Source organism: Canis aureus, chromosome 2 (genome assembly GCF_053574225.1).
Source record: "Canis aureus isolate CA01 chromosome 2, VMU_Caureus_v.1.0, whole genome shotgun sequence".
Lineage (NCBI taxonomy): Eukaryota > Metazoa > Chordata > Mammalia > Carnivora > Canidae > Canis > Canis aureus.
The window spans coordinates 36,478,198-36,502,058 of NC_135612.1; the positions used below are offsets into that span (position 1 = coordinate 36,478,198).

The 23,861-nt window shown below is 57.2% G+C and overlaps 1 protein-coding gene, 7 non-coding genes and 1 pseudogene across 17 annotated transcripts in view; all 9 read right to left on the reverse strand.

The window, feature by feature from the left end:
* The window catches only part of LOC144295911 (uncharacterized), a 59,437-nt gene extending 53,252 nt beyond the window's left edge, over window positions 1–6,185 (reverse strand). For 2 of the 10 annotated variants that reach the window (XR_013363069.1, XM_077868605.1), the window contains exons 1-3: window positions 5,771–5,941; window positions 3,546–3,681; window positions 514–651 (exon numbers count right to left, since the gene is read on the reverse strand). Coding sequence is in view for 6 of the 10 variants with exons in the window: in XM_077868605.1 (XP_077724731.1) it covers window positions 514–580 (67 nt within the window). In the remaining 4 variants the exon portion in view is untranslated. Of the gene's footprint in view, window positions 1–513; window positions 652–1,276; window positions 1,402–2,778; window positions 3,516–3,545; window positions 3,682–5,770 lie in introns of those variants that run through there. The other 8 variants (XM_077868579.1, XR_013363075.1, XR_013363081.1 and 5 more) reach the window with 8 other exon arrangements.
* Window positions 170–264, reverse strand: LOC144304010 (small nucleolar RNA SNORD116). Its single transcript, XR_013370990.1, has one exon. It is a non-coding gene; the product is annotated as a small nucleolar RNA SNORD116 (small nucleolar RNA).
* LOC144304016 (small nucleolar RNA SNORD116) lies at window positions 3,218–3,307 on the reverse strand (annotated as a pseudogene).
* Window positions 5,429–5,523, reverse strand: LOC144303878 (small nucleolar RNA SNORD116). The gene has a single exon (XR_013370874.1). It is a non-coding gene; the product is annotated as a small nucleolar RNA SNORD116 (small nucleolar RNA).
* A 2,369-nt stretch (window positions 6,186–8,554) lies between the features above and the next one.
* Window positions 8,555–8,649, reverse strand: LOC144303881 (small nucleolar RNA SNORD116). Its single transcript, XR_013370884.1, has one exon. It is a non-coding gene; the product is annotated as a small nucleolar RNA SNORD116 (small nucleolar RNA).
* Window positions 8,650–11,655: 3,006 nt separating this feature from the next.
* LOC144303884 (small nucleolar RNA SNORD116) lies at window positions 11,656–11,750 on the reverse strand. The gene has a single exon (XR_013370894.1). It is a non-coding gene; the product is annotated as a small nucleolar RNA SNORD116 (small nucleolar RNA).
* A 3,031-nt stretch (window positions 11,751–14,781) lies between these two features.
* LOC144303894 (small nucleolar RNA SNORD116) lies at window positions 14,782–14,876 on the reverse strand. Its single transcript, XR_013370923.1, has one exon. It is a non-coding gene; the product is annotated as a small nucleolar RNA SNORD116 (small nucleolar RNA).
* A 3,031-nt stretch (window positions 14,877–17,907) lies between these two features.
* Window positions 17,908–18,002, reverse strand: LOC144303899 (small nucleolar RNA SNORD116). Its single transcript, XR_013370926.1, has one exon. It is a non-coding gene; the product is annotated as a small nucleolar RNA SNORD116 (small nucleolar RNA).
* A 3,037-nt stretch (window positions 18,003–21,039) lies between these two features.
* Window positions 21,040–21,134, reverse strand: LOC144303906 (small nucleolar RNA SNORD116). Its single transcript, XR_013370930.1, has one exon. It is a non-coding gene; the product is annotated as a small nucleolar RNA SNORD116 (small nucleolar RNA).
* Window positions 21,135–23,861: the final 2,727 nt, after the last annotated feature.

Below are 23,861 nucleotides of genomic sequence, written 5' to 3' on the forward strand. Positions count from 1 at the left end.
CAAGGAGAGCATTCTGGGCCCTCAGCCCTCCATGAGGCTCTCCGATTCCAAGGCCCTTGGGTGGAGATGGTGGTGGTGGTGGTGGTGGTGATATTTGTGAGTATGTGGCATGAACAAGGACAAGCTAGCTGTCCCTCACTCCTACCTTCCCTGGGAGAGACAACATGCTGGACCTCAGTTTTGATGAGAATGACAGTAGGGAGTTCTCACTCATTTTGTTCAGCTTTTCCAAGGAATGCAGGTTGAGGGAGTCGTCATCAATCTGAGCACTTGCTGGGCTGCCTAGCAAATGGAACCATGCAGGCTGGACAGGTCATAGGGTAGTACCCGAGGCCTCAGCACCCTCCAGCAAGCTGGAGACCATTCAGAACTACAGCCCTGAGCAAAAGGCATGGGCATTCCACTCGGGGAACTATCACCCCTCTCCATGAGGCACAAGCCAACTGGCAGGCCACAGGCAGATCTAGGACTTTCTAGTCCCATCATCTCACTTTGAGATGACAAAAGGCTTACCCGTATAGCGATCTGTGTGCAGGGTCCCCCGCCCCGGGCCACTCTTCTTCCAGAAATCCCACATCATCCCTCCACACCTCCAAGGAAAGGAAGGTCTTCTTCTCTGAGTCAATGGAGCGCCTGGCTTGCCCTCCTCACCTGAGGAATGGTGGAGAAAACATAAGAATGCATCACAAATGCACTCAGGTGCTCAGCTGGCCAGAGTGGTCTAAACAGTTGCATGGGGAAGCTTTGCATCTGCCTGTGCTGTCCCTCTGTCCCACAGGGCTAGCTTCTCGTCGGTGAGATGCCACGGGCCCACGTCAGCCCACACATGTGGATGTGCTTCTGTTTCATGTGTGTCTAAGAATTTTCTTGTGAATGCATGACAATGTGTCTGGCAAGGCCACGTGTCATGAATGGGGACAGACGTGCATCTGTGTATGAGGGGCCTCTGTGCTGTTTCATTGTGCATCAGTGTGACTCTATGAGTTTATTAGCAGGTGTGCACGTGTGTGCATGTGCAGGACAGGCTGGCAGGCTGGGCAGCCATGGCAGAGGTGCTCACGTGTGGTGTTCATCTCCACAAACCACATAGGCCATCCATGGATATGTTGCCTCAGACCCTGCCACACAACAGCATGAATTGACGTGATTTACCCGACGGGAGAATGCAGTGGTCAGACACTACATGTCCAAAGCTCTGGCAACGCAGAGCACAATGACTCTCCTCAAAAAAGCCCACTTCCAACCGTCAAAGCGACATTGTTGTGGACTACGTCACCTCGTTAGTTGTCTTGGTGTCGGGGCCCAGCATGAAATCTCAGTGAAAACGGATCAAGGCAATGAGTCCTGATGCAGGCTGGGAGCCCAGGGGGGATGGCTGCACGCCTCAGGCCTCCAGAAGCCCTAGAGAGCCAAGGGAGCAATACAAAGGTTGGACAGGTGACTCGTCCCACGCACTTGACAATACGACTCGACAATACGACTCTTCGTATGTGGTCAGAACAGCCTTAGGCAAGCAGTGCCCATGCCCCAACGAGAGCAAGTAGCAACAGCTGATGGAAACCGCGGTGTGCTACAGCCAAGGACATTGGCATGCCTAAGGCCATTGTGCTTCATGAATATGGCCTCCAGGAACACGTGTCATCATTCATGCTGCCATGTCCACGTCCATGTCCTTGAGTCCTCATCGCTGCAGGGGAAGTCTCTTACCACTGCCCTGGAACGGGACTCCCGTGTCGGGGGCTGGAATCCTCAGTGAGGACAGCAACATGCAGTGTGCTCTTCACAGGAAGCCACATTTTGGGAGTCAAGCCAGGGCCCATTTCATTGGAAGAGATAGGCGCAACATAGTGGTTCTGGAGCAAGGGCATGGCTGAAGTACTGCAGGTGATAGGCACACAGAAAGGAGGACCGGTCCCCTTCCCATGAAGAGGAAGACGTGGGCCAAGCTCCATGGCTACGAATGTCAGGCTGTGCCTGACTGCTATCAGCATCCCCAGGGCCTGTCCAGCATGGTTGAGAATCAAGCCCAGAGAAATCTTGTGGCCACAGAACAGGAAGAAGCCACCCCAGATGCTGAATCAAGGGCTGCCATGGATGGATGCCTTCACATAGAAACCCAAAACCCCAGAAGGAAATGTCTGCATTGCCAAGGACTGCAAGTTCACCCAGCAAAGCGAGGGTTGGCCAGGATGGCAATGGCCAGCATACCTCTCACAGGCACATGGAAAATGCCCAGGAGAGCCCTTCTTTGGGAAGGTAGTGGCCAGGGGCATGTCGGGCAGAGTCCTGGGCTACATCCAAAGTAGGCCCCATACGGTAATAAGTAGAAGCTCATGTGGGAATGCGGTGAGACCTCCCACAGCCCACAAAGCACTGACCCGTTGGTGTTGCAAAACCACTGAGTGTAGGGAGCCTGCCAGCTACACGCACACACCCATCCTGTGGACTCCAGAGGCCCTGCCATTCCCATCCATCCCAGTGGACAGCAGAGCATCTACACTTTGCCCTGAGCAAACACCACGAGCTCTGCAGGTCCTACTTGCATGTGTGGTGTGTGCATGTCTGTGTGTGTGTGTGTGTGCGCATGCCTGTGTCTGCATCTTTATGTGTGTCTGTGCGTGTATTTGTCTGTGTATGTGTGTGTGTGTTCATGTGTGTGGGAGACTGTGTGTGTGGGTATGTGTGCTTCTCTGGCCTGAGACACATTCAGGCACTGTCAAGTGCATTGGCCCTACCTGGTGTCTTTCCTGTATTCCCTCAACCCTGTGAAGCTTTTACCTGATGACCTGGAACAGAGGCCTTGGGCAAAGATTCCCACTTGCCCGTATGAGAGTCCTCCTCCAAACCCATGGTGCCTGGCCCTGAAGGAGTTGCACAGCTCACACTGCCAGGAGCTCTGGATCAATCATCAGTCTGGCTGATTTGCTGTGACACAGAGCCTCTTGAGGCTGCACCAACATCGCCCAATGCGACTCCTACTGCTTGGCTCCTGGTTGTCTGAGATGCCTTCAAAGCCTGGATATGCCTCGGGGGACTACTAAGCTGAGGACTTCCATCCAAGGAGGGCACACGCCTTTTGGGCCCTCAGCCTTCCATGAGGCTCTCTGATCCCAAGGCCCTTGGGTGGAGATGGTGGTGGAGGTTGCGAGAATGTGGCACGACCAAGGCAAAGCTAGCTGTCCCTCACTCCTACCTTCCCTGGGGAAGACAACGTGCTGGACCTCAGTTGCGATGAGAACGACGGCAGGGAGTTCTCACTCATTTTGTTCAATTTTCCAAGGAAAGCAGATTGAGGGAGTCATGATCCATTGGAGCACTTCCTGGGCCGACTGGCAAACCGAACCAAGCAGGCTGGATGGCTCATAGGGGACTCCTCGTGGCCTCAGCACCTTCTAGCACCCTGGAAACCCTCCAAACTTCGCCCCTGAGCAAGAGGCACAGGCAATCCTCTCAGAGAACCATCGCCCCTTGCCCACTGGCAGGACGGTGGCCAACCCAGAATCTTCTAGTCCAATTCGCTCACTTTGAGACAATGAAAGGCTTACCCCCATACCGATCCGTGCACAGGCTCCCCACCCTGGGCCACTCTTCTTCCAAAGGTGCGCCATCATTCTTCCGCAACTCCAAAGAAAGGAGGGTCTGTTTTTTTAGTCAACAGCGAGCATGGCTTGGACTCCTCACCTGAGAAATGGAGAAGAAATCACACAATTATGTCACAAATGCACCCAGGTGCTCAGCTGGTGAGAGTGGTCCAAACAGTTACGTGGGAAACCTTTATATCTATCTGTGCTGTCCCTTTGACTGACAGGGTTATTGAACATTGGTGAGATGCCATGGGCCCATGTCAATCCACACAAGGGGATGTGCCTCTGTCTGTGTGTGTCTAGGAATTTCCTTATGGGGGCACGTGTGTCTAGGAATTTCCTTATGGGTGCATGACAGTGTGTCTGGCAAGGGTACATGCCATGAGTGGGGGCGTGCGTGTCTGTGTATGAGGGTCCCCCTGTGTGGGAGTTGCATTGTGTGTGCGTCAGTATAACTCTATGGGTTTGTTAGCAGGAGTTTGTGTGTGTGTGTGTGCATGTGCAGGGCAGGCAGGCTGGCTGGGCGGCTGGGGAACATGGCCACAGTACTGCAGGTGAGAGGCACAAATAAAGGACGACCAGTGCCCTTCCTATGAAGAGGAAGACGTAGGCTAATCTCCAAGGCCAAAACACGGGGCTGGGCCTGACTGCTATCAGGGTCCCTGTGGCCTGTCCTGCATGGTGTGCAGGCTACCCCAGAGAAGACTTGTGCCCTCAGAGCAAGGAGTCACCGTGGATGCTGAATCAAGGGCCTCCCTGGTTGGACGCATTTACACAGGAGCCCCGCAGCCCAGGAGACAAGTTCTGCACAGCCAGGGTCTGCAAGGCTAACTGGCGAAGTGAGGGCTGACCAGGGTCACAATGGCTGGCATACCTCTCACAGGCAAAGGGTAGATACCCAGGAGTGCGCTTCTTCAGAAAAGTAGTAGTCAGGGGTGGGTCACATAGACCTCTCTGCATGATTGCCAGGCAGCCCATTAAGGCCATAAGTCTCAGCCCATGGGGGAAGGTGGTGGGGCTGCACACAGCCTACAAAGCACTGACCTGTTGGTTTTTGCAACACCATCCAAATTTAGAGAGGCCACTGGCTGCCCGCACCAACCTATCCGGTGGACAGACTGGGCCCTACAATTCCCATTGATCCCAGTGGACAGCAGAGTGTTGACACTCCTGCCTTGAATATACACCACGAGCTCTGCGGCATCTCCTTGCATGTGTGGTGGGTGCGTCTGTGTGTACGTGCATCTGTGTTTGGGTATGAGTGTGTATGTGGGTGTTGATGTGTGCGTGTGAGACTGTGTGTGTCTGTCCTGGTCTGGGCTCACATGGGTTCAGGTGAGTCAAACGCATCGGTCCCTCTTGGTGCCTCTCCTATCTCCCCCCAACCATATTCAGCACTCATTGAAAACTTGGGACAGAGGCCTTGGGCAAAGATAGCTGCTTGCCTGGACGATAGTCCACCTGTAACCCCATGACGCATGACCCTGAAAGGGGGGAACTGCACACAACGCCAGAATCTCTGGCTCAATCATCAGACTGGCTTATGTGCTCTGGCACAGACACTTTCGAGGCCCTGCCAATGCCATCTAATGCAACTCCTACTGCTTGGCAGCTGGCTATCTGAGATGCCGCCAAAGCCCAGCCATGCCACGGAGAAACATGAAGCCGATGACTCCCACCAAGGAGAGCATATGTTATCTGGGCCTTCAGCCCTACACCAGGCTCTCTGACGCCAAGGCCCTTGGGTGGAGATGGAGGTGTTGGTGGTGGTGCTTTTGAGCATGTGGCAGCAACAAAGAGAAGCTATCCCTTCCTCCTACTTTCCCTGGGGGAGACAACGTGCTGGACCTCAGTTGCGATGAGAACGACGGCAGGGAGTTCTCACTCATTTTGTTCAGCTTTTCCAAGGAATGCAGATTGAGGGAGTCATCATCGATCCAAGCACTTTCTCGGCCTCCTGGTATATTGAACTACGCAGGCTGAACAGCTCATAGGGTCTCCCCGTGGTCTCAGCACCCTCCAGTACCCTGGACACCATCCACAGCTATGCCCCTGAGCAAGAGGCAAAGGCAATCTTCTTGGAGAGCCAACGTCCATGGCCAGGAGCACAAGCCAGCTGGCAGGTCCGCAGGCCATCTCAGGACCTTCTAGTGCCATCAGTACACTTTGAGACAACAAAAGCTTACCTCTGGTGATCCGTGCGCAGGTTCCCCGTCCTGGACCACTCTTCTGCCACAGGGCCCGCCAGCATCTCTCCACACCACCATGGAAAGCAAAGGAAGGTCTTCTTCTCCATGTCAACAGGAAGCCTAGCTAGGCCTCAGCACCTGAGGAGGTGTGGAGAAATCAGGCGGATGTGTGACGTACCCACCCAGGCGCTCAGGTGGCCTGAGCGATCCAAACGGTTCCGTGGGGGAAGCTTTGCATCTCCCTGTGCTGTCCCTCTGTCCCACAGGGCTAGCTGCTCATCAGTGAGATGGAACGGGCCCACGTCATCCCACACAAGGGGATGTGCCTCTGTCTCATGTGTGTCTAGGAATTTCCTTGTTAGAATATGACAATGTTTCTGGTAAGACCACACGCCATGAGTGGGGATGTGCATGCGTCTGTTTGTGTGGGGCCCTCTGTGGGTGTGTTTGAGTGTGTGCGCATCAGTGTGATTCTATGGGTTTACCAGCAAGCAGGTGTGCACATGTGTGCGTGTGCAGGGCAGGCTGGCAGGCTGGCAGGCTGGCCATCCGTGGCTCAGGAGCTAACGTTTAGAGTTCATCAGCGCAAAGTACATGGGCAATCCGGGGATGCATGGCCTCAGACGCTGGCCCGTAATAGCATGAGATGACGTGACTGACCTCAGGGGACGTTGCAAAGCCCTGAGACACCACGTGTCCGAAGCCCTCTGGCAAAGCGCAGCACAAGGACTCTCCTCCAAATACCCACTTTCCACCTTCGAAGCGATGTCGATGTGGATTACGTTGCCCCATTAGCTGAGCCGTGACCGGGCGCAGCATGAAACCTCAGCGACCATGGGGAAAGGCAATGAGCCCTGTGAGGGCAGCGGGCCTCAGGTAATGAATGGATGCACGCCTCAGGCCTTCACGAAGCCCTATGAGAAGAGGTGGCCACACAAAGGTCGGACAGGTGACTGGTCCCACACACATGACAATTTGGCTCTTGGCGTGTGGGCAGAACAGCCCTAGGCAAGTGGTGCCCATGCTACACTGAGAGCCAAACAACAGCCGCCTGAAGCGGGGGTGCGCTACTGACAAGGGACCTGGCATGTCAACGGCCATTGTGCCTCACGGGCTCGGCCTCTGGGCAACACCTGCCATTAGTCGGGCTGCCACATCCGGGTCCATGTCCTGAGTCCTCATCACTGCAGGGAAGGTCACCTCTGCCCTCGAACGGGACTCCCACGTCAGGGGCTGGGATTCTCAGCAAGAACAGCAACACGTGGCATGGTCTTCACAGGCGTCTATACTGTGGGACTCAAGGTAGGGCCTGTCCATTGGCAGAGACAGGCTAAACACAGGTGGTGTTTAGACTCTGGTGCAGAGGCATGGCCACATTACTATAGGTGAGAGGCACATACAAAGGAGAACCGGTGCCTTCCCATGAAGAGGAGGACAAGGGCCAAGCCCTACAGCCTTGACACGAGGCTCCACCTGACTACGATCGGGTCCCTGTGGTCTGTCCTGCACAGTCTGCAGCCTAGCCCACAGACGTCTTGTGCCCACGGAGCAGGAAGGAGCCACTCCGGATGCTGACCAAGGGCTGCCCTGGGTGGATGCCTTCACGCAGGAGCCCGGCAGGCCAGGAAACAAGGTCTGCACGGCCAAGTATGCAAGGCCAGCTGGCAAAGGGAGGGACAACCAGGGTGGGAATGGCCGGCAAGGCTATCACAGGCACAGGGTAGACACCCAGGAGAGCCCTTCTTTGGGAAACTCGTGGCCAGGGGTGGGTCGGACAGAGCCCTCGGCACCATCGGCAGGCGGCCCCGTAAGGCCGTAAATCGCAGCCCATGGGGGAAGGTGGAGGGGCCGCAAACAGCCCACGAAGCTCTGACCCGTTGGTTTTCGTAACACCATCCAGGGGTAGGGAGGCCGTCAGCTGCCCTGCCCGCACGCACGTTTCCTCCGGACGCCCTTGGCCCTGCCATTCCCATTCTTCCCAGTGGCCAGCAAAGCTTCTACACTCCTGCCCTGAACGCACACCATGAGCTCTCCTGGACTTCCTGGTGTGTCTGTGTGTGTGTGTTTGTGTGTGTGTGTGTGTGTGTGTGTGTGTTTGTGTTTGCATGCCTGTGCATGCGACTATGAGTGTGTGAGCGTGTGTGTGACTGTGTGTGTCCTTCTGTATGTTTGTATGTGTATTCGTGTGCGCGTGCGAGTTGTGTGTCTCTGTCCTTGTCTGGCCTCAGATGAATTACGGCTCTATCAAATGCACCGAACCCATCTGGTGTCTTTCCTGTCCTCCCGCAACCCTGTTCAGCACTCAGCTGAGGACGTGGGACAGAGGCCTGGGACAGAGATTGCTCCTTGCCCGGTCGGGAGTCCACCTGTACACCGGCGGCACCTGGCCCTGAAAGGGGGGCACCACACACCAGCAGGAGAACTGGCTCAATCTTTGGCCTGGCCGATGTACTCTGACATAGATGCTCTCAAGACCCTGCCAAAGCCGCCTAACGCAACTCCTATCACTTGGCTGCTGGCTGTCTGAGACGCCACCAAAGCCCAGACATGTCATGGAGGACCACCAAGTCGAGGACTCCCACCCAAGGAGAGCACACGGTTTCTAGGCCCTCAGCCCTCCGCCTTGCACTCTGATCCCAGGGCCCTTGGGTGGAGATGGTGGTGGTGGTGTTGCTGCTGCTGGTGGTGGTGGTGGTGGTGGTGGTGGTGGTGGCGGTTGCTAGCGTGTGGCACGACGAAGCTGTCCCTCACTCCTTCCTTCCCTGGGGGAGACAACGTGCTGGACCTCAGTTGCGATGAGAACGACGGCAGGGAGTTCTCACTCATTTTGTTCAGCTTTTCCAAGGAATGCAGATTGAGGGAGTCATCATCGATCCAAGCACTTTCTCGGCCTCCTGGTATATTGAACTACGCAGGCTGAACAGCTCATAGGGTCTCCCCGTGGCCTCAGAACCCTCCAGTACCCTGGACACCATCCACAGCTATGCCCCTGAGCAAGAGGCAAAGGCAATCTTCTTGGAGAGCCAACGTCCATGGCCAGGAGCACAAGCCAGCTGGCAGGTCCGCAGGCCATCTCAGGACCTTCTAGTGCCATCAGTACACTTTGAGACAACAAAAGCTTACCTCTGGTGATCCGTGCGCAGGTTCCCCGTCCTGGACCACTCTTCTGCCACAGGGCCCGCCAGCATCTCTCCACACCACCATGGAAAGCAAAGGAAGGTCTTCTTCTCCATGTCAACAGGAAGCCTAGCTAGGCCTCAGCACCTGAGGAGGTGTGGAGAAATCAGGCGGATGTGTGACGTACCCACCCAGGCGCTCAGGTGGCCTGAGCGATCCAAACGGTTCCGTGGGGGAAGCTTTGCATCTCCCTGTGCTGTCCCTCTGTCCCACAGGGCTAGCTGCTCATCAGTGAGATGGAACGGGCCCACGTCATCCCACACAAGGGGATGTGCCTCTGTCTCATGTGTGTCTAGGAATTTCCTTGTTAGAATATGACAATGTTTCTGGTAAGACCACACGCCATGAGTGGGGATGTGCATGCGTCTGTTTGTGTGGGGCCCTCTGTGGGTGTGTTTGAGTGTGTGCGCATCAGTGTGATTCTATGGGTTTACCAGCAAGCAGGTGTGCACATGTGTGCGTGTGCAGGGCAGGCTGGCAGGCTGGCAGGCTGGCCATCCGTGGCTCAGGAGCTAACGTTTAGAGTTCATCAGCGCAAAGTACATGGGCAATCCGGGGATGCATGGCCTCAGACGCTGGCCCGTAATAGCATGAGATGACGTGACTGACCTCAGGGGACGTTGCAAAGCCCTGAGACACCACGTGTCCGAAGCCCTCTGGCAAAGCGCAGCACAAGGACTCTCCTCCAAATACCCACTTTCCACCTTCGAAGCGATGTCGATGTGGATTACGTTGCCCCATTAGCTGAGCCGTGACCGGGCGCAGCATGAAACCTCAGCGACCATGGGGAAAGGCAATGAGCCCTGTGAGGGCAGCGGGCCTCAGGTAATGAATGGATGCACGCCTCAGGCCTTCACGAAGCCCTATGAGAAGAGGTGGCCACACGAAGGTCGGACAGGTGACTGGTCCCACACACATGACAATTTGGCTCTTGGCGTGTGGGCAGAACAGCCCTAGGCAAGTGGTGCCCATGCTACACTGAGAGCCAAACAACAGCCGCCTGAAGCGGGGGTGCGCTACTGACAAGGGACCTGGCATGTCAACGGCCATTGTGCCTCACGGGCTCGGCCTCTGGGCAACACCTGCCATTAGTCGGGCTGCCACATCCGGGTCCATGTCCTGAGTCCTCATCACTGCAGGGAAGGTCACCTCTGCCCTCGAACGGGACTCCCACGTCAGGGGCTGGGATCCTCAGCAAGAACAGCAACACGTGGCATGGTCTTCACAGGCGTCTATACTGTGGGACTCAAGGTAGGGCCTGTCCATTGGCAGAGACAGGCTAAACACAGGTGGTGTTTAGACTCTGGTGCAGAGGCATGGCCACATTACTATAGGTGAGAGGCACATACAAAGGAGAACCGGTGCCTTCCCATGAAGAGGAGGACAAGGGCCAAGCCCTACAGCCTTGACACGAGGCTCCACCTGACTACGATCGGGTCCCTGTGGTCTGTCCTGCACAGTCTGCAGCCTAGCCCACAGACGTCTTGTGCCCACGGAGCAGGAAGGAGCCACTCCGGATGCTGACCAAGGGCTGCCCTGGGTGGATGCCTTCACGCAGGAGCCCGGCAGGCCAGGAAACAAGGTCTGCACGGCCAAGTATGCAAGGCCAGCTGGCAAAGGGAGGGACAACCAGGGTGGGAATGGCCGGCAAGGCTATCACAGGCACAGGGTAGACACCCAGGAGAGCCCTTCTTTGGGAAACTCGTGGCCAGGGGTGGGTCGGACAGAGCCCTCGGCACCATCGGCAGGCGGCCCCGTAAGGCCGTAAATCGCAGCCCATGGGGGAAGGTGGAGGGGCCGCAAACAGCCCACGAAGCTCTGACCCGTTGGTTTTCGTAACACCATCCAGGGGTAGGGAGGCCGTCAGCTGCCCTGCCCGCACGCACGTTTCCTCCGGACGCCCTTGGCCCTGCCATTCCCATTCTTCCCAGTGGCCAGCAAAGCTTCTACACTCCTGCCCTGAACGCACACCATGAGCTCTCCTGGACTTCCTGGTGTGTCTGTGTGTGTGTGTTTGTGTGTGTGTGTGTGTGTTTGTGTTTGCATGCCTGTGCATGCGACTATGAGTGTGTGAGCGTGTGTGTGACTGTGTGTGTCCTTCTGTATGTTTGTATGTGTATTCGTGTGCGCGTGCGAGTTGTGTGTCTCTGTCCTTGTCTGGCCTCAGATGAATTACGGCTCTATCAAATGCACCGAACCCATCTGGTGTCTTTCCTGTCCTCCCGCAACCCTGTTCAGCACTCAGCTGAGGACGTGGGACAGAGGCCTGGGACAGAGATTGCTCCTTGCCCGGTCGGGAGTCCACCTGTACACCGGCGGCACCTGGCCCTGAAAGGGGGGCACCACACACCAGCAGGAGAACTGGCTCAATCTTTGGCCTGGCCGATGTACTCTGACATAGATGCTCTCAAGACCCTGCCAAAGCCGCCTAACGCAACTCCTATCACTTGGCTGCTGGCTGTCTGAGACGCCACCAAAGCCCAGACATGTCATGGAGGACCACCAAGTCGAGGACTCCCACCCAAGGAGAGCACACGGTTTCTAGGCCCTCAGCCCTCCGCCTTGCACTCTGATCCCAGGGCCCTTGGGTGGAGATGGTGGTGGTGGTGTTGCTGCTGGTGGTGGTGGTGGTGGTGGCGGTTGCTAGCGTGTGGCACGACGAAGCTGTCCCTCACTCCTTCCTTCCCTGGGGGAGACAACGTGCTGGACCTCAGTTGCGATGAGAACGACGGCAGGGAGTTCTCACTCATTTTGTTCAGCTTTTCCAAGGAATGCAGATTGAGGGAGTCATCATCGATCCAAGCACTTTCTCGGCCTCCTGGTATATTGAACTACGCAGGCTGAACAGCTCATAGGGTCTCCCCGTGGCCTCAGCACCCTCCAGTACCCTGGACACCATCCACAGCTATGCCCCTGAGCAAGAGGCAAAGGCAATCTTCTTGGAGAGCCAACGTCCATGGCCAGGAGCACAAGCCAGCTGGCAGGTCCGCAGGCCATCTCAGGACCTTCTAGTGCCATCAGTACACTTTGAGACAACAAAAGCTTACCTCTGGTGATCCGTGCGCAGGTTCCCCGTCCTGAACCACTCTTCTGCCACAGGGCCCGCCAGCATCTCTCCACACCACCATGGAAAGCAAAGGAAGGTCTTCTTCTCCATGTCAACAGGAAGCCTAGCTAGGCCTCAGCACCTGAGGAGGTGTGGAGAAATCAGGCGGATGTGTGACGTACCCACCCAGGCGCTCAGGTGGCCTGAGCGATCCAAACGGTTCCGTGGGGGAAGCTTTGCATCTCCCTGTGCTGTCCCTCTGTCCCACAGGGCTAGCTGCTCATCAGTGAGATGGAACGGGCCCACGTCATCCCACACAAGGGGATGTGCCTCTGTCTCATGTGTGTCTAGGAATTTCCTTGTTAGAATATGACAATGTTTCTGGTAAGACCACACGCCATGAGTGGGGATGTGCATGCGTCTGTTGGTGTGGGGCCCTCTGTGGGTGTGTTTGAGTGTGTGCGCATCAGAGTGATTCTATGGGTTTACCAGCAAGCAGGTGTGCACATGTGTGCGTGTGCAGGGCAGGCTGGCAGGCTGGCAGGCTGGCCATCCGTGGCTCAGGAGCTAACGTTTAGAGTTCATCAGCGCAAAGTACATGGGCAATCCGGGGATGCATGGCCTCAGACGCTGGCCCGTAATAGCATGAGATGACGTGACTGACCTCAGGGGACGTTGCAAAGCCCTGAGACACCACGTGTCCGAAGCCCTCTGGCAAAGCGCAGCACAAGGACTCTCCTCCAAATACCCACTTTCCACCTTCGAAGCGATGTCGATGTGGATTACGTTGCCCCATTAGCTGAGCCGTGACCGGGCGCAGCATGAAACCTCAGCGACCATGGGGAAAGGCAATGAGCCCTGTGAGGGCAGCGGGCCTCAGGTAATGAATGGATGCACGCCTCAGGCCTTCACGAAGCCCTATGAGAAGAGGTGGCCACACGAAGGTCGGACAGGTGACTGGTCCCACACACATGACAATTTGGCTCTTGGCGTGTGGGCAGAACAGCCCTAGGCAAGTGGTGCCCATGCTACACTGAGAGCCAAACAACAGCCGCCTGAAGCGGGGGTGCGCTACTGACAAGGGACCTGGCATGTCAACGGCCATTGTGCCTCACGGGCTCGGCCTCTGGGCAACACCTGCCATTAGTCGGGCTGCCACATCCGGGTCCATGTCCTGAGTCCTCATCACTGCAGGGAAGGTCACCTCTGCCCTCGAACGGGACTCCCACGTCAGGGGCTGGGATCCTCAGCAAGAACAGCAACACGTGGCATGGTCTTCACAGGCGTCTATACTGTGGGACTCAAGGTAGGGCCTGTCCATTGGCAGAGACAGGCTAAACACAGGTGGTGTTTAGACTCTGGTGCAGAGGCATGGCCACATTACTATAGGTGAGAGGCACATACAAAGGAGAACCGGTGCCTTCCCATGAAGAGGAGGACAAGGGCCAAGCCCTACAGCCTTGACACGAGGCTCCACCTGACTACGATCGGGTCCCTGTGGTCTGTCCTGCACAGTCTGCAGCCTAGCCCACAGACGTCTTGTGCCCACGGAGCAGGAAGGAGCCACTCCGGATGCTGACCAAGGGCTGCCCTGGGTGGATGCCTTCACGCAGGAGCCCGGCAGGCCAGGAAACAAGGTCTGCACGGCCAAGTATGCAAGGCCAGCTGGCAAAGGGAGGGACAACCAGGGTGGGAATGGCCGGCAAGGCTATCACAGGCACAGGGTAGACACCCAGGAGAGCCCTTCTTTGGGAAACTCGTGGCCAGGGGTGGGTCGGACAGAGCCCTCGGCACCATCGGCAGGCGGCCCCGTAAGGCCGTAAATCGCAGCCCATGGGGGAAGGTGGAGGGGCCGCAAACAGCCCACGAAGCTCTGACCCGTTGGTTTTCGTAACACCATCCAGGGGTAGGGAGGCCGTCAGCTGCCCTGCCCGCACGCACGTTTCCTCCGGACGCCCTTGGCCCTGCCATTCCCATTCTTCCCAGTGGCCAGCAAAGCTTCTACACTCCTGCCCTGAACGCACACCATGAGCTCTCCTGGACTTCCTGGTGTGTCTGTGTGTGTGTGTTTGTGTGTGTGTGTGTGTGTGTGTGTGTGTTTGTGTTTGCATGCCTGTGCATGCGACTATGAGTGTGTGAGCGTGTGTGTGACTGTGTGTGTCCTTCTGTATGTTTGTATGTGTATTCGTGTGCGCGTGCGAGTTGTGTGTCTCTGTCCTTGTCTGGCCTCAGATGAATTACGGCTCTATCAAATGCACCGAACCCATCTGGTGTCTTTCCTGTCCTCCCGCAACCCTGTTCAGCACTCAGCTGAGGACGTGGGACAGAGGCCTGGGACAGAGATTGCTCCTTGCCCGGTCGGGAGTCCACCTGTACACCGGCGGCACCTGGCCCTGAAAGGGGGGCACCACACACCAGCAGGAGAACTGGCTCAATCTTTGGCCTGGCCGATGTACTCTGACATAGATGCTCTCAAGACCCTGCCAAAGCCGCCTAACGCAACTCCTATCACTTGGCTGCTGGCTGTCTGAGACGCCACCAAAGCCCAGACATGTCATGGAGGACCACCAAGTCGAGGACTCCCACCCAAGGAGAGCACACGGTTTCTAGGCCCTCAGCCCTCCGCCTTGCACTCTGATCCCAGGGCCCTTGGGTGGAGATGGTGGTGGTGGTGTTGCTGCTGCTGGTGGTGGTGGTGGTGGTGGTGGTGGTGGTGGCGGTTGCTAGCGTGTGGCACGACGAAGCTGTCCCTCACTCCTTCCTTCCCTGGGGGAGACAACGTGCTGGACCTCAGTTGCGATGAGAACGACGGCAGGGAGTTCTCACTCATTTTGTTCAGCTTTTCCAAGGAATGCAGATTGAGGGAGTCATCATCGATCCAAGCACTTTCTCGGCCTCCTGGTATATTGAACTACGCAGGCTGAACAGCTCATAGGGTCTCCCCGTGGCCTCAGCACCCTCCAGTACCCTGGACACCATACACAGCTATGCCCCTGAGCAAGAGGCAAAGGCAATCTTCTTGGAGAGCCAACATCCATGGCCAGGAGCACAAGCCAGCTGGCAGGTCCGCAGGCCATCTCAGGACCTTCTAGTGCCATCAGTACACTTTGAGACAACAAAAGCTTACCTCTGGTGATCCGTGCGCAGGTTCCCCGTCCTGAACCACTCTTCTGCCACAGGGCCCGCCAGCATCTCTCCACACCACCATGGAAAGCAAAGGAAGGTCTTCTTCTCCATGTCAACAGGAAGCCTAGCTAGGCCTCAGCACCTGAGGAGGTGTGGAGAAATCAGGCGGATGTGTGACGTACCCACCCAGGCGCTCAGGTGGCCTGAGCGATCCAAACGGTTCCGTGGGGGAAGCTTTGCATCTCCCTGTGCTGTCCCTCTGTCCCACAGGGCTAGCTGCTCATCAGTGAGATGGAACGGGCCCACGTCATCCCACACAAGGGGATGTGCCTCTGTCTCATGTGTGTCTAGGAATTTCCTTGTTAGAATATGACAATGTTTCTGGTAAGACCACAGCCATGAGTGGGGATGTGCATGCGTCTGTTGGTGTGGGGCCCTCTGTGGGTGTGTTTGAGTGTGTGCGCATCAGAGTGATTCTATGGGTTTACCAGCAAGCAGGTGTGCACATGTGTGCGTGTGCAGGGCAGGCTGGCAGGCTGGCAGGCTGGCCATCCGTGGCTCAGGAGCTAACGTTTAGAGTTCATCAGCGCAAAGTACATGGGCAATCCGGGGATGCATGGCCTCAGACGCTGGCCCGTAATAGCATGAGATGACGTGACTGACCTCAGGGGACGTTGCAAAGCCCTGAGACACCACGTGTCCGAAGCCCTCTGGCAAAGCGCAGCACAAGGACTCTCCTCCAAATACCCACTTTCCACCTTCGAAGCGATGTCGATGTGGATTACGTTGCCCCATTAGCTGAGCCGTGACCGGGCGCAGCATGAAACCTCAGCGACCATGGGGAAAGGCAATGAGCCCTGTGAGGGCAGCGGGCCTCAGGTAATGAATGGATGCACGCCTCAGGCCTTCACGAAGCCCTATGAGAAGAGGTGGCCACACGAAGGTCGGACAGGTGACTGGTCCCACACACATGACAATTTGGCTCTTGGCGTGTGGGCAGAACAGCCCTAGCAAGTGGTGCCCATGCTACACTGAGAGCCAAACAACAGCCGCCTGAAGCGGGGGTGCGCTACTGACAAGGGACCTGGCATGTCAACGGCCATTGTGCCTCACGGGCTCGGCCTCTGGGCAACACCTGCCATTAGTCGGGCTGCCACATCCGGGTCCATGTCCTGAGTCCTCATCACTGCAGGGAAGGTCACCTCTGCCCTCGAACGGGACTCCCACGTCAGGGGCTGGGATCCTCAGCAAGAACAGCAACACGTGGCATGGTCTTCACAGGCGTCTATACTGTGGGACTCAAGGTAGGGCCTGTCCATTGGCAGAGACAGGCTAAACACAGGTGGTGTTTAGACTCTGGTGCAGAGGCATGGCCACATTACTATAGGTGAGAGGCACATACAAAGGAGAACCGGTGCCTTCCCATGAAGAGGAGGACAAGGGCCAAGCCCTACAGCCTTGACACGAGGCTCCACCTGACTACGATCGGGTCCCTGTGGTCTGTCCTGCACAGTCTGCAGCCTAGCCCACAGACGTCTTGTGCCCACAGAGCAGGAAGGAGCCACTCCGGATGCTGACCAAGGGCTGCCCTGGGTGGATGCCTTCACGCAGGAGCCCGGCAGGCCAGGAAACAAGGTCTGCACGGCCAAGTATGCAAGGCCAGCTGGCAAAGGGAGGGACAACCAGGGTGGGAATGGCCGGCAAGGCTATCACAGGCACAGGGTAGACACCCAGGAGAGCCCTTCTTTGGGAAACTCGTGGCCAGGGGTGGGTCGGACAGAGCCCTCGGCACCATCGGCAGGCGGCCCCGTAAGGCCGTAAATCGCAGCCCATGGGGGAAGGTGGAGGGGCCGCAAACAGCCCACGAAGCTCTGACCCGTTGGTTTTCGTAACACCATCCAGGGGTAGGGAGGCCGTCAGCTGCCCTGCCCGCACGCACGTTTCCTCCGGACGCCCTTGGCCCTGCCATTCCCATTCTTCCCAGTGGCCAGCAAAGCTTCTACACTCCTGCCCTGAACGCACACCATGAGCTCTCCTGGACTTCCTGGTGTGTCTGTGTGTGTGTGTTTGTGTGTGTGTGTGTGTGTGTGTGTGTGTGTTTGTGTTTGCATGCCTGTGCATGCGACTATGAGTGTGTGAGCGTGTGTGTGACTGTGTGTGTCCTTCTGTATGTTTGTATGTGTATTCGTGTGCGCGTGCGAGTTGTGTGTCTCTGTCCTTGTCTGGCCTCAGATGAATTACGGCTCTATCAAATGCACCGAACCCATCTGGTGTCTTTCCTGTCCTCCCGCAACCCTGTTCAGCACTCAGCTGAGGACGTGGGACAGAGGCCTGGGACAGAGATTGCTCCTTGCCCGGTCGGGAGTCCACCTGTACACCGGCGGCACCTGGCCCTGAAAGGGGGGCACCACACACCAGCAGGAGAACTGGCTCAATCTTTGGCCTGGCCGATGTACTCTGACATAGATGCTCTCAAGACCCTGCCAAAGCCGCCTAACGCAACTCCTATCACTTGGCTGCTGGCTGTCTGAGACGCCACCAAAGCCCAGACATGTCATGGAGGACCACCAAGTCGAGGACTCCCACCCAAGGAGAGCACACGGTTTCTAGGCCCTCAGCCCTCCGCCTTGCACTCTGATCCCAGGGCCCTTGGGTGGAGATGGTGGTGGTGGTGTTGCTGCTGCTGGTGGTGGTGGTGGTGGTGGTGGTGGTGGTGGCGGTTGCTAGCGTGTGGCACGACGAAGCTGTCCCTCACTCCTTCCTTCCCTGGGGGAGACAACGTGCTGGACCTCAGTTGCGATGAGAACGACGGCAGGGAGTTCTCACTCATTTTGTTCAGCTTTTCCAAGGAATGCAGATTGAGGGAGTCATCATCGATCCAAGCACTTTCTCGGCCTCCTGGTATATTGAACTACGCAGGCTGAACAGCTCATAGGGTCTCCCCGTGGCCTCAGCACCCTCCAGTACCCTGGACACCATCCACAGCTATGCCCCTGAGCAAGAGGCAAAGGCAATCTTCTTGGAGAGCCAACGTCCATGGCCAGGAGCACAAGCCAGCTGGCAGGTCCGCAGGCCATCTCAGGACCTTCTAGTGCCATCAGTACACTTTGAGACAACAAAAGCTTACCTCTGGTGATCCGTGCGCAGGTTCCCCGTCCTGGACCACTCTTCTGCCACAGGGCCCGCCAGCATCTCTCCACACCACCATGGAAAGCAAAGGAAGGTCTTCTTCTCCATGTCAACAGGAAGCCTAGCTAGGCCTCAGCACCTGAGGAGGTGTGGAGAAATCAGGCGGATGTGTGACGTACCCACCCAGGCGCTCAGGTGGCCTGAGCGATCCAAACGGTTCCGTGGGGGAAGCTTTGCATCTCCCTGTGCTGTCCCTCTGTCCCACAGGGCTAGCTGCTCATCAGTGAGATGGAACGGGCCCACGTCATCCCACACAAGGGGATGTGCCTCTGTCTCATGTGTGTCTAGGAATTTCCTTGTTAGAATATGACAATGTTTCTGGTAAGACCACACGCCATGAGTGGGGATGTGCATGCGTCTGTTTGTGTGGGGCCCTCTGTGGGTGTGTTTGAGTGTGTGCGCATCAGTGTGATTCTATGGGTTTACCAGCAAGCAGGTGTGCACATGTGTGCGTGTGCAGGGCAGGCTGGCAGGCTGGCAGGCTGGCCATCCGTGGCTCAGGAGCTAACGTTTAGAGTTCATCAGCGCAAAGTACATGGGCAATCCGGGGATGCATGGCCTCAGACGCTGGCCCGTAATAGCATGAGATGACGTGACTGACCTCAGGGGACGTTGCAAAGCCCTGAGACACCACGTGTCCGAAGCCCTCTGGCAAAGCGCAGCACAAGGACTCTCCTCCAAATACCCACTTTCCACCTTCGAAGCGATGTCGATGTGGATTACGTTGCCCCATTAGCTGAGCCGTGACCGGGCGCAGCATGAAACCTCAGCGACCATGGGGAAAGGCAATGAGCCCTGTGAGGGCAGCGGGCCTCAGGTAATGAATGGATGCACGCCTCAGGCCTTCACGAAGCCCTATGAGAAGAGGTGGCCACACGAAGGTCGGACAGGTGACTGGTCCCACACACATGACAATTTGGCTCTTGGCGTGTGGGCAGAACAGCCCTAGGCAAGTGGTGCCCATGCTACACTGAGAGCCAAACAACAGCCGCCTGAAGCGGGGGTGCGCTACTGACAAGGGACCTGGCATGTCAACGGCCATTGTGCCTCACGGGCTCGGCCTCTGGGCAACACCTGCCATTAGTCGGGCTGCCACATCCGGGTCCATGTCCTGAGTCCTCATCACTGCAGGGAAGGTCACCTCTGCCCTCGAACGGGACTCCCACGTCAGGGGCTGGGATCCTCAGCAAGAACAGCAACACGTGGCATGGTCTTCACAGGCGTCTATACTGTGGGACTCAAGGTAGGGCCTGTCCATTGGCAGAGACAGGCTAAACACAGGTGGTGTTTAGACTCTGGTGCAGAGGCATGGCCACATTACTATAGGTGAGAGGCACATACAAAGGAGAACCGGTGCCTTCCCATGAAGAGGAGGACAAGGGCCAAGCCCTACAGCCTTGACACGAGGCTCCACCTGACTACGATCGGGTCCCTGTGGTCTGTCCTGCACAGTCTGCAGCCTAGCCCACAGACGTCTTGTGCCCATGGAGCAGGAAGGAGCCACTCCGGATGCTGACCAAGGGCTGCCCTGGGTGGATGCCTTCACGCAGGAGCCCGGCAGGCCAGGAAACAAGGTCTGCACGGCCAAGTATGCAAGGCCAGCTGGCAAAGGGAGGGACAACCAGGGTGGGAATGGCCGGCAAGGCTATCACAGGCACAGGGTAGACACCCAGGAGAGCCCTTCTTTGGGAAACTCGTGGCCAGGGGTGGGTCGGACAGAGCCCTCGGCACCATCGGCAGGCGGCCCCGTAAGGCCGTAAATCGCAGCCCATGGGGGAAGGTGGAGGGGCCGCAAACAGCCCACGAAGCTCTGACCCGTTGGTTTTCGTAACACCATCCAGGGGTAGGGAGGCCGTCAGCTGCCCTGCCCGCACGCACGTTTCCTCCGGACGCCCTTGGCCCTGCCATTCCCATTCTTCCCAGTGGCCAGCAAAGCTTCTACACTCCTGCCCTGAACGCACACCATGAGCTCTCCTGGACTTCCTGGTGTGTCTGTGTGTGTGTGTTTGTGTGTGTGTGTGTGTGTGTGTGTGTGTGTGTGTTTGTGTTTGCATGCCTGTGCATGCGACTATGAGTGTGTGAGCGTGTGTGTGACTGTGTGTGTCCTTCTGTATGTTTGTATGTGTATTCGTGTGCGCGTGCGAGTTGTGTGTCTCTGTCCTTGTCTGGCCTCAGATGAATTACGGCTCTATCAAATGCACCGAACCCATCTGGTGTCTTTCCTGTCCTCCCGCAACCCTGTTCAGCACTCAGCTGAGGACGTGGGACAGAGGCCTGGGACAGAGATTGCTCCTTGCCCGGTCGGGAGTCCACCTGTACACCGGCGGCACCTGGCCCTGAAAGGGGGGCACCACACACCAGCAGGAGAACTGGCTCAATCTTTGGCCTGGCCGATGTACTCTGACATAGATGCTCTCAAGACCCTGCCAAAGCCGCCTAACGCAACTCCTATCACTTGGCTGCTGGCTGTCTGAGACGCCACCAAAGCCCAGACATGTCATGGAGGACCACCAAGTCGAGGACTCCCACCCAAGGAGAGCACACGGTTTCTAGGCCCTCAGCCCTCCGCCTTGCACTCTGATCCCAGGGCCCTTGGGTGGAGATGGTGGTGGTGGTGTTGCTGCTGCTGGTGGTGGTGGTGGTGGTGGTGGTGGTGGTGGCGGTTGCTAGCGTGTGGCACGACGAAGCTGTCCCTCACTCCTTCCTTCCCTGGGGGAGACAACGTGCTGGACCTCAGTTGCGATGAGAACGACGGCAGGGAGTTCTCACTCATTTTGTTCAGCTTTTCCAAGGAATGCAGATTGAGGGAGTCATCATCGATCCAAGCACTTTCTCGGCCTCCTGGTATATTGAACTACGCAGGCTGAACAGCTCATAGGGTCTCCCCGTGGCCTCAGCACCCTCCAGTACCCTGGACACCATCCACAGCTATGCCCCTGAGCAAGAGGCAAAGGCAATCTTCTTGGAGAGCCAACGTCCATGGCCAGGAGCACAAGCCAGCTGGCAGGTCCGCAGGCCATCTCAGGACCTTCTAGTGCCATCAGTACACTTTGAGACAACAAAAGCTTACCTCTGGTGATCCGTGCGCAGGTTCCCCGTCCTGGACCACTCTTCTGCCACAGGGCCCGCCAGCATCTCTCCACACCACCATGGAAAGCAAAGGAAGGTCTTCTTCTCCATGTCAACAGGAAGCCTAGCTAGGCCTCAGCACCTGAGGAGGTGTGGAGAAATCAGGCGGATGTGTGACGTACCCACCCAGGCGCTCAGGTGGCCTGAGCGATCCAAACGGTTCCGTGGGGGAAGCTTTGCATCTCCCTGTGCTGTCCCTCTGTCCCACAGGGCTAGCTGCTCATCAGTGAGATGGAACGGGCCCACGTCATCCCACACAAGGGGATGTGCCTCTGTCTCATGTGTGTCTAGGAATTTCCTTGTTAGAATATGACAATGTTTCTGGTAAGACCACACGCCATGAGTGGGGATGTGCATGCGTCTGTTTGTGTGGGGCCCTCTGTGGGTGTGTTTGAGTGTGTGCGCATCAGTGTGATTCTATGGGTTTACCAGCAAGCAGGTGTGCACATGTGTGCGTGTGCAGGGCAGGCTGGCAGGCTGGCAGGCTGGCCATCCGTGGCTCAGGAGCTAACGTTTAGAGTTCATCAGCGCAAAGTACATGGGCAATCCGGGGATGCATGGCCTCAGACGCTGGCCCGTAATAGCATGAGATGACGTGACTGACCTCAGGGGACGTTGCAAAGCCCTGAGACACCACGTGTCCGAAGCCCTCTGGCAAAGCGCAGCACAAGGACTCTCCTCCAAATACCCACTTTCCACCTTCGAAGCGATGTCGATGTGGATTACGTTGCCCCATTAGCTGAGCCGTGACCGGGCGCAGCATGAAACCTCAGCGACCATGGGGAAAGGCAATGAGCCCTGTGAGGGCAGCGGGCCTCAGGTAATGAATGGATGCACGCCTCAGGCCTTCACGAAGCCCTATGAGAAGAGGTGGCCACACAAAGGTCGGACAGGTGACTGGTCCCACACACATGACAATTTGGCTCTTGGCGTGTGGGCAGAACAGCCCTAAGCAAGTGGTGCCCATGCTACACTGAGAGCCAAACAACAGCCGCCTGAAGCGGGGGTGCGCTACTGACAAGGGACCTGGCATGTCAACGGCCATTGTGCCTCACGGGCTCGGCCTCTGGGCAACACCTGCCATTAGTCGGGCTGCCACATCCGGGTCCATGTCCTGAGTCCTCATCACTGCAGGGAAGGTCACCTCTGCCCTCGAACGGGACTCCCACGTCAGGGGCTGGGATCCTCAGCAAGAACAGCAACACGTGGCATGGTCTTCACAGGCGTCTATACTGTGGGACTCAAGGTAGGGCCTGTCCATTGGCAGAGACAGGCTAAACACAGGTGGTGTTTAGACTCTGGTGCAGAGGCATGGCCACATTACTATAGGTGAGAGGCACATACAAAGGAGAACCGGTGCCTTCCCATGAAGAGGAGGACAAGGGCCAAGCCCTACAGCCTTGACACGAGGCTCCACCTGACTACGATCGGGTCCCTGTGGTCTGTCCTGCACAGTCTGCAGCCTAGCCCACAGACGTCTTGTGCCCACAGAGCAGGAAGGAGCCACTCCGGATGCTGACCAAGGGCTGCCCTGGGTGGATGCCTTCACGCAGGAGCCCGGCAGGCCAGGAAACAAGGTCTGCACGGCCAAGTATGCAAGGCCAGCTGGCAAAGGGAGGGACAACCAGGGTGGGAATGGCCGGCAAGGCTATCACAGGCACAGGGTAGACACCCAGGAGAGCCCTTCTTTGGGAAACTCGTGGCCAGGGGTGGGTCGGACAGAGCCCTCGGCACCATCGGCAGGCGGCCCCGTAAGGCCGTAAATCGCAGCCCATGGGGGAAGGTGGAGGGGCCGCAAACAGCCCACGAAGCTCTGACCCGTTGGTTTTCGTAACACCATCCAGGGGTAGGGAGGCCGTCAGCTGCCCTGCCCGCACGCACGTTTCCTCCGGACGCCCTTGGCCCTGCCATTCCCATTCTTCCCAGTGGCCAGCAAAGCTTCTACACTCCTGCCCTGAACGCACACCATGAGCTCTCCTGGACTTCCTGGTGTGTCTGTGTGTGTGTGTTTGTGTGTGTGTGTGTGTGTTTGTGTTTGCATGCCTGTGCATGCGACTATGAGTGTGTGAGCGTGTGTGTGACTGTGTGTGTCCTTCTGTATGTTTGTATGTGTATTCGTGTGCGCGTGCGAGTTGTGTGTCTCTGTCCTTGTCTGGCCTCAGATGAATTACGGCTCTATCAAATGCACCGAACCCATCTGGTGTCTTTCCTGTCCTCCCGCAACCCTGTTCAGCACTCAGCTGAGGACGTGGGACAGAGGCCTGGGACAGAGATTGCTCCTTGCCCGGTCGGGAGTCCACCTGTACACCGGCGGCACCTGGCCCTGAAAGGGGGGCACCACACACCAGCAGGAGAACTGGCTCAATCTTTGGCCTGGCCGATGTACTCTGACATAGATGCTCTCAAGACCCTGCCAAAGCC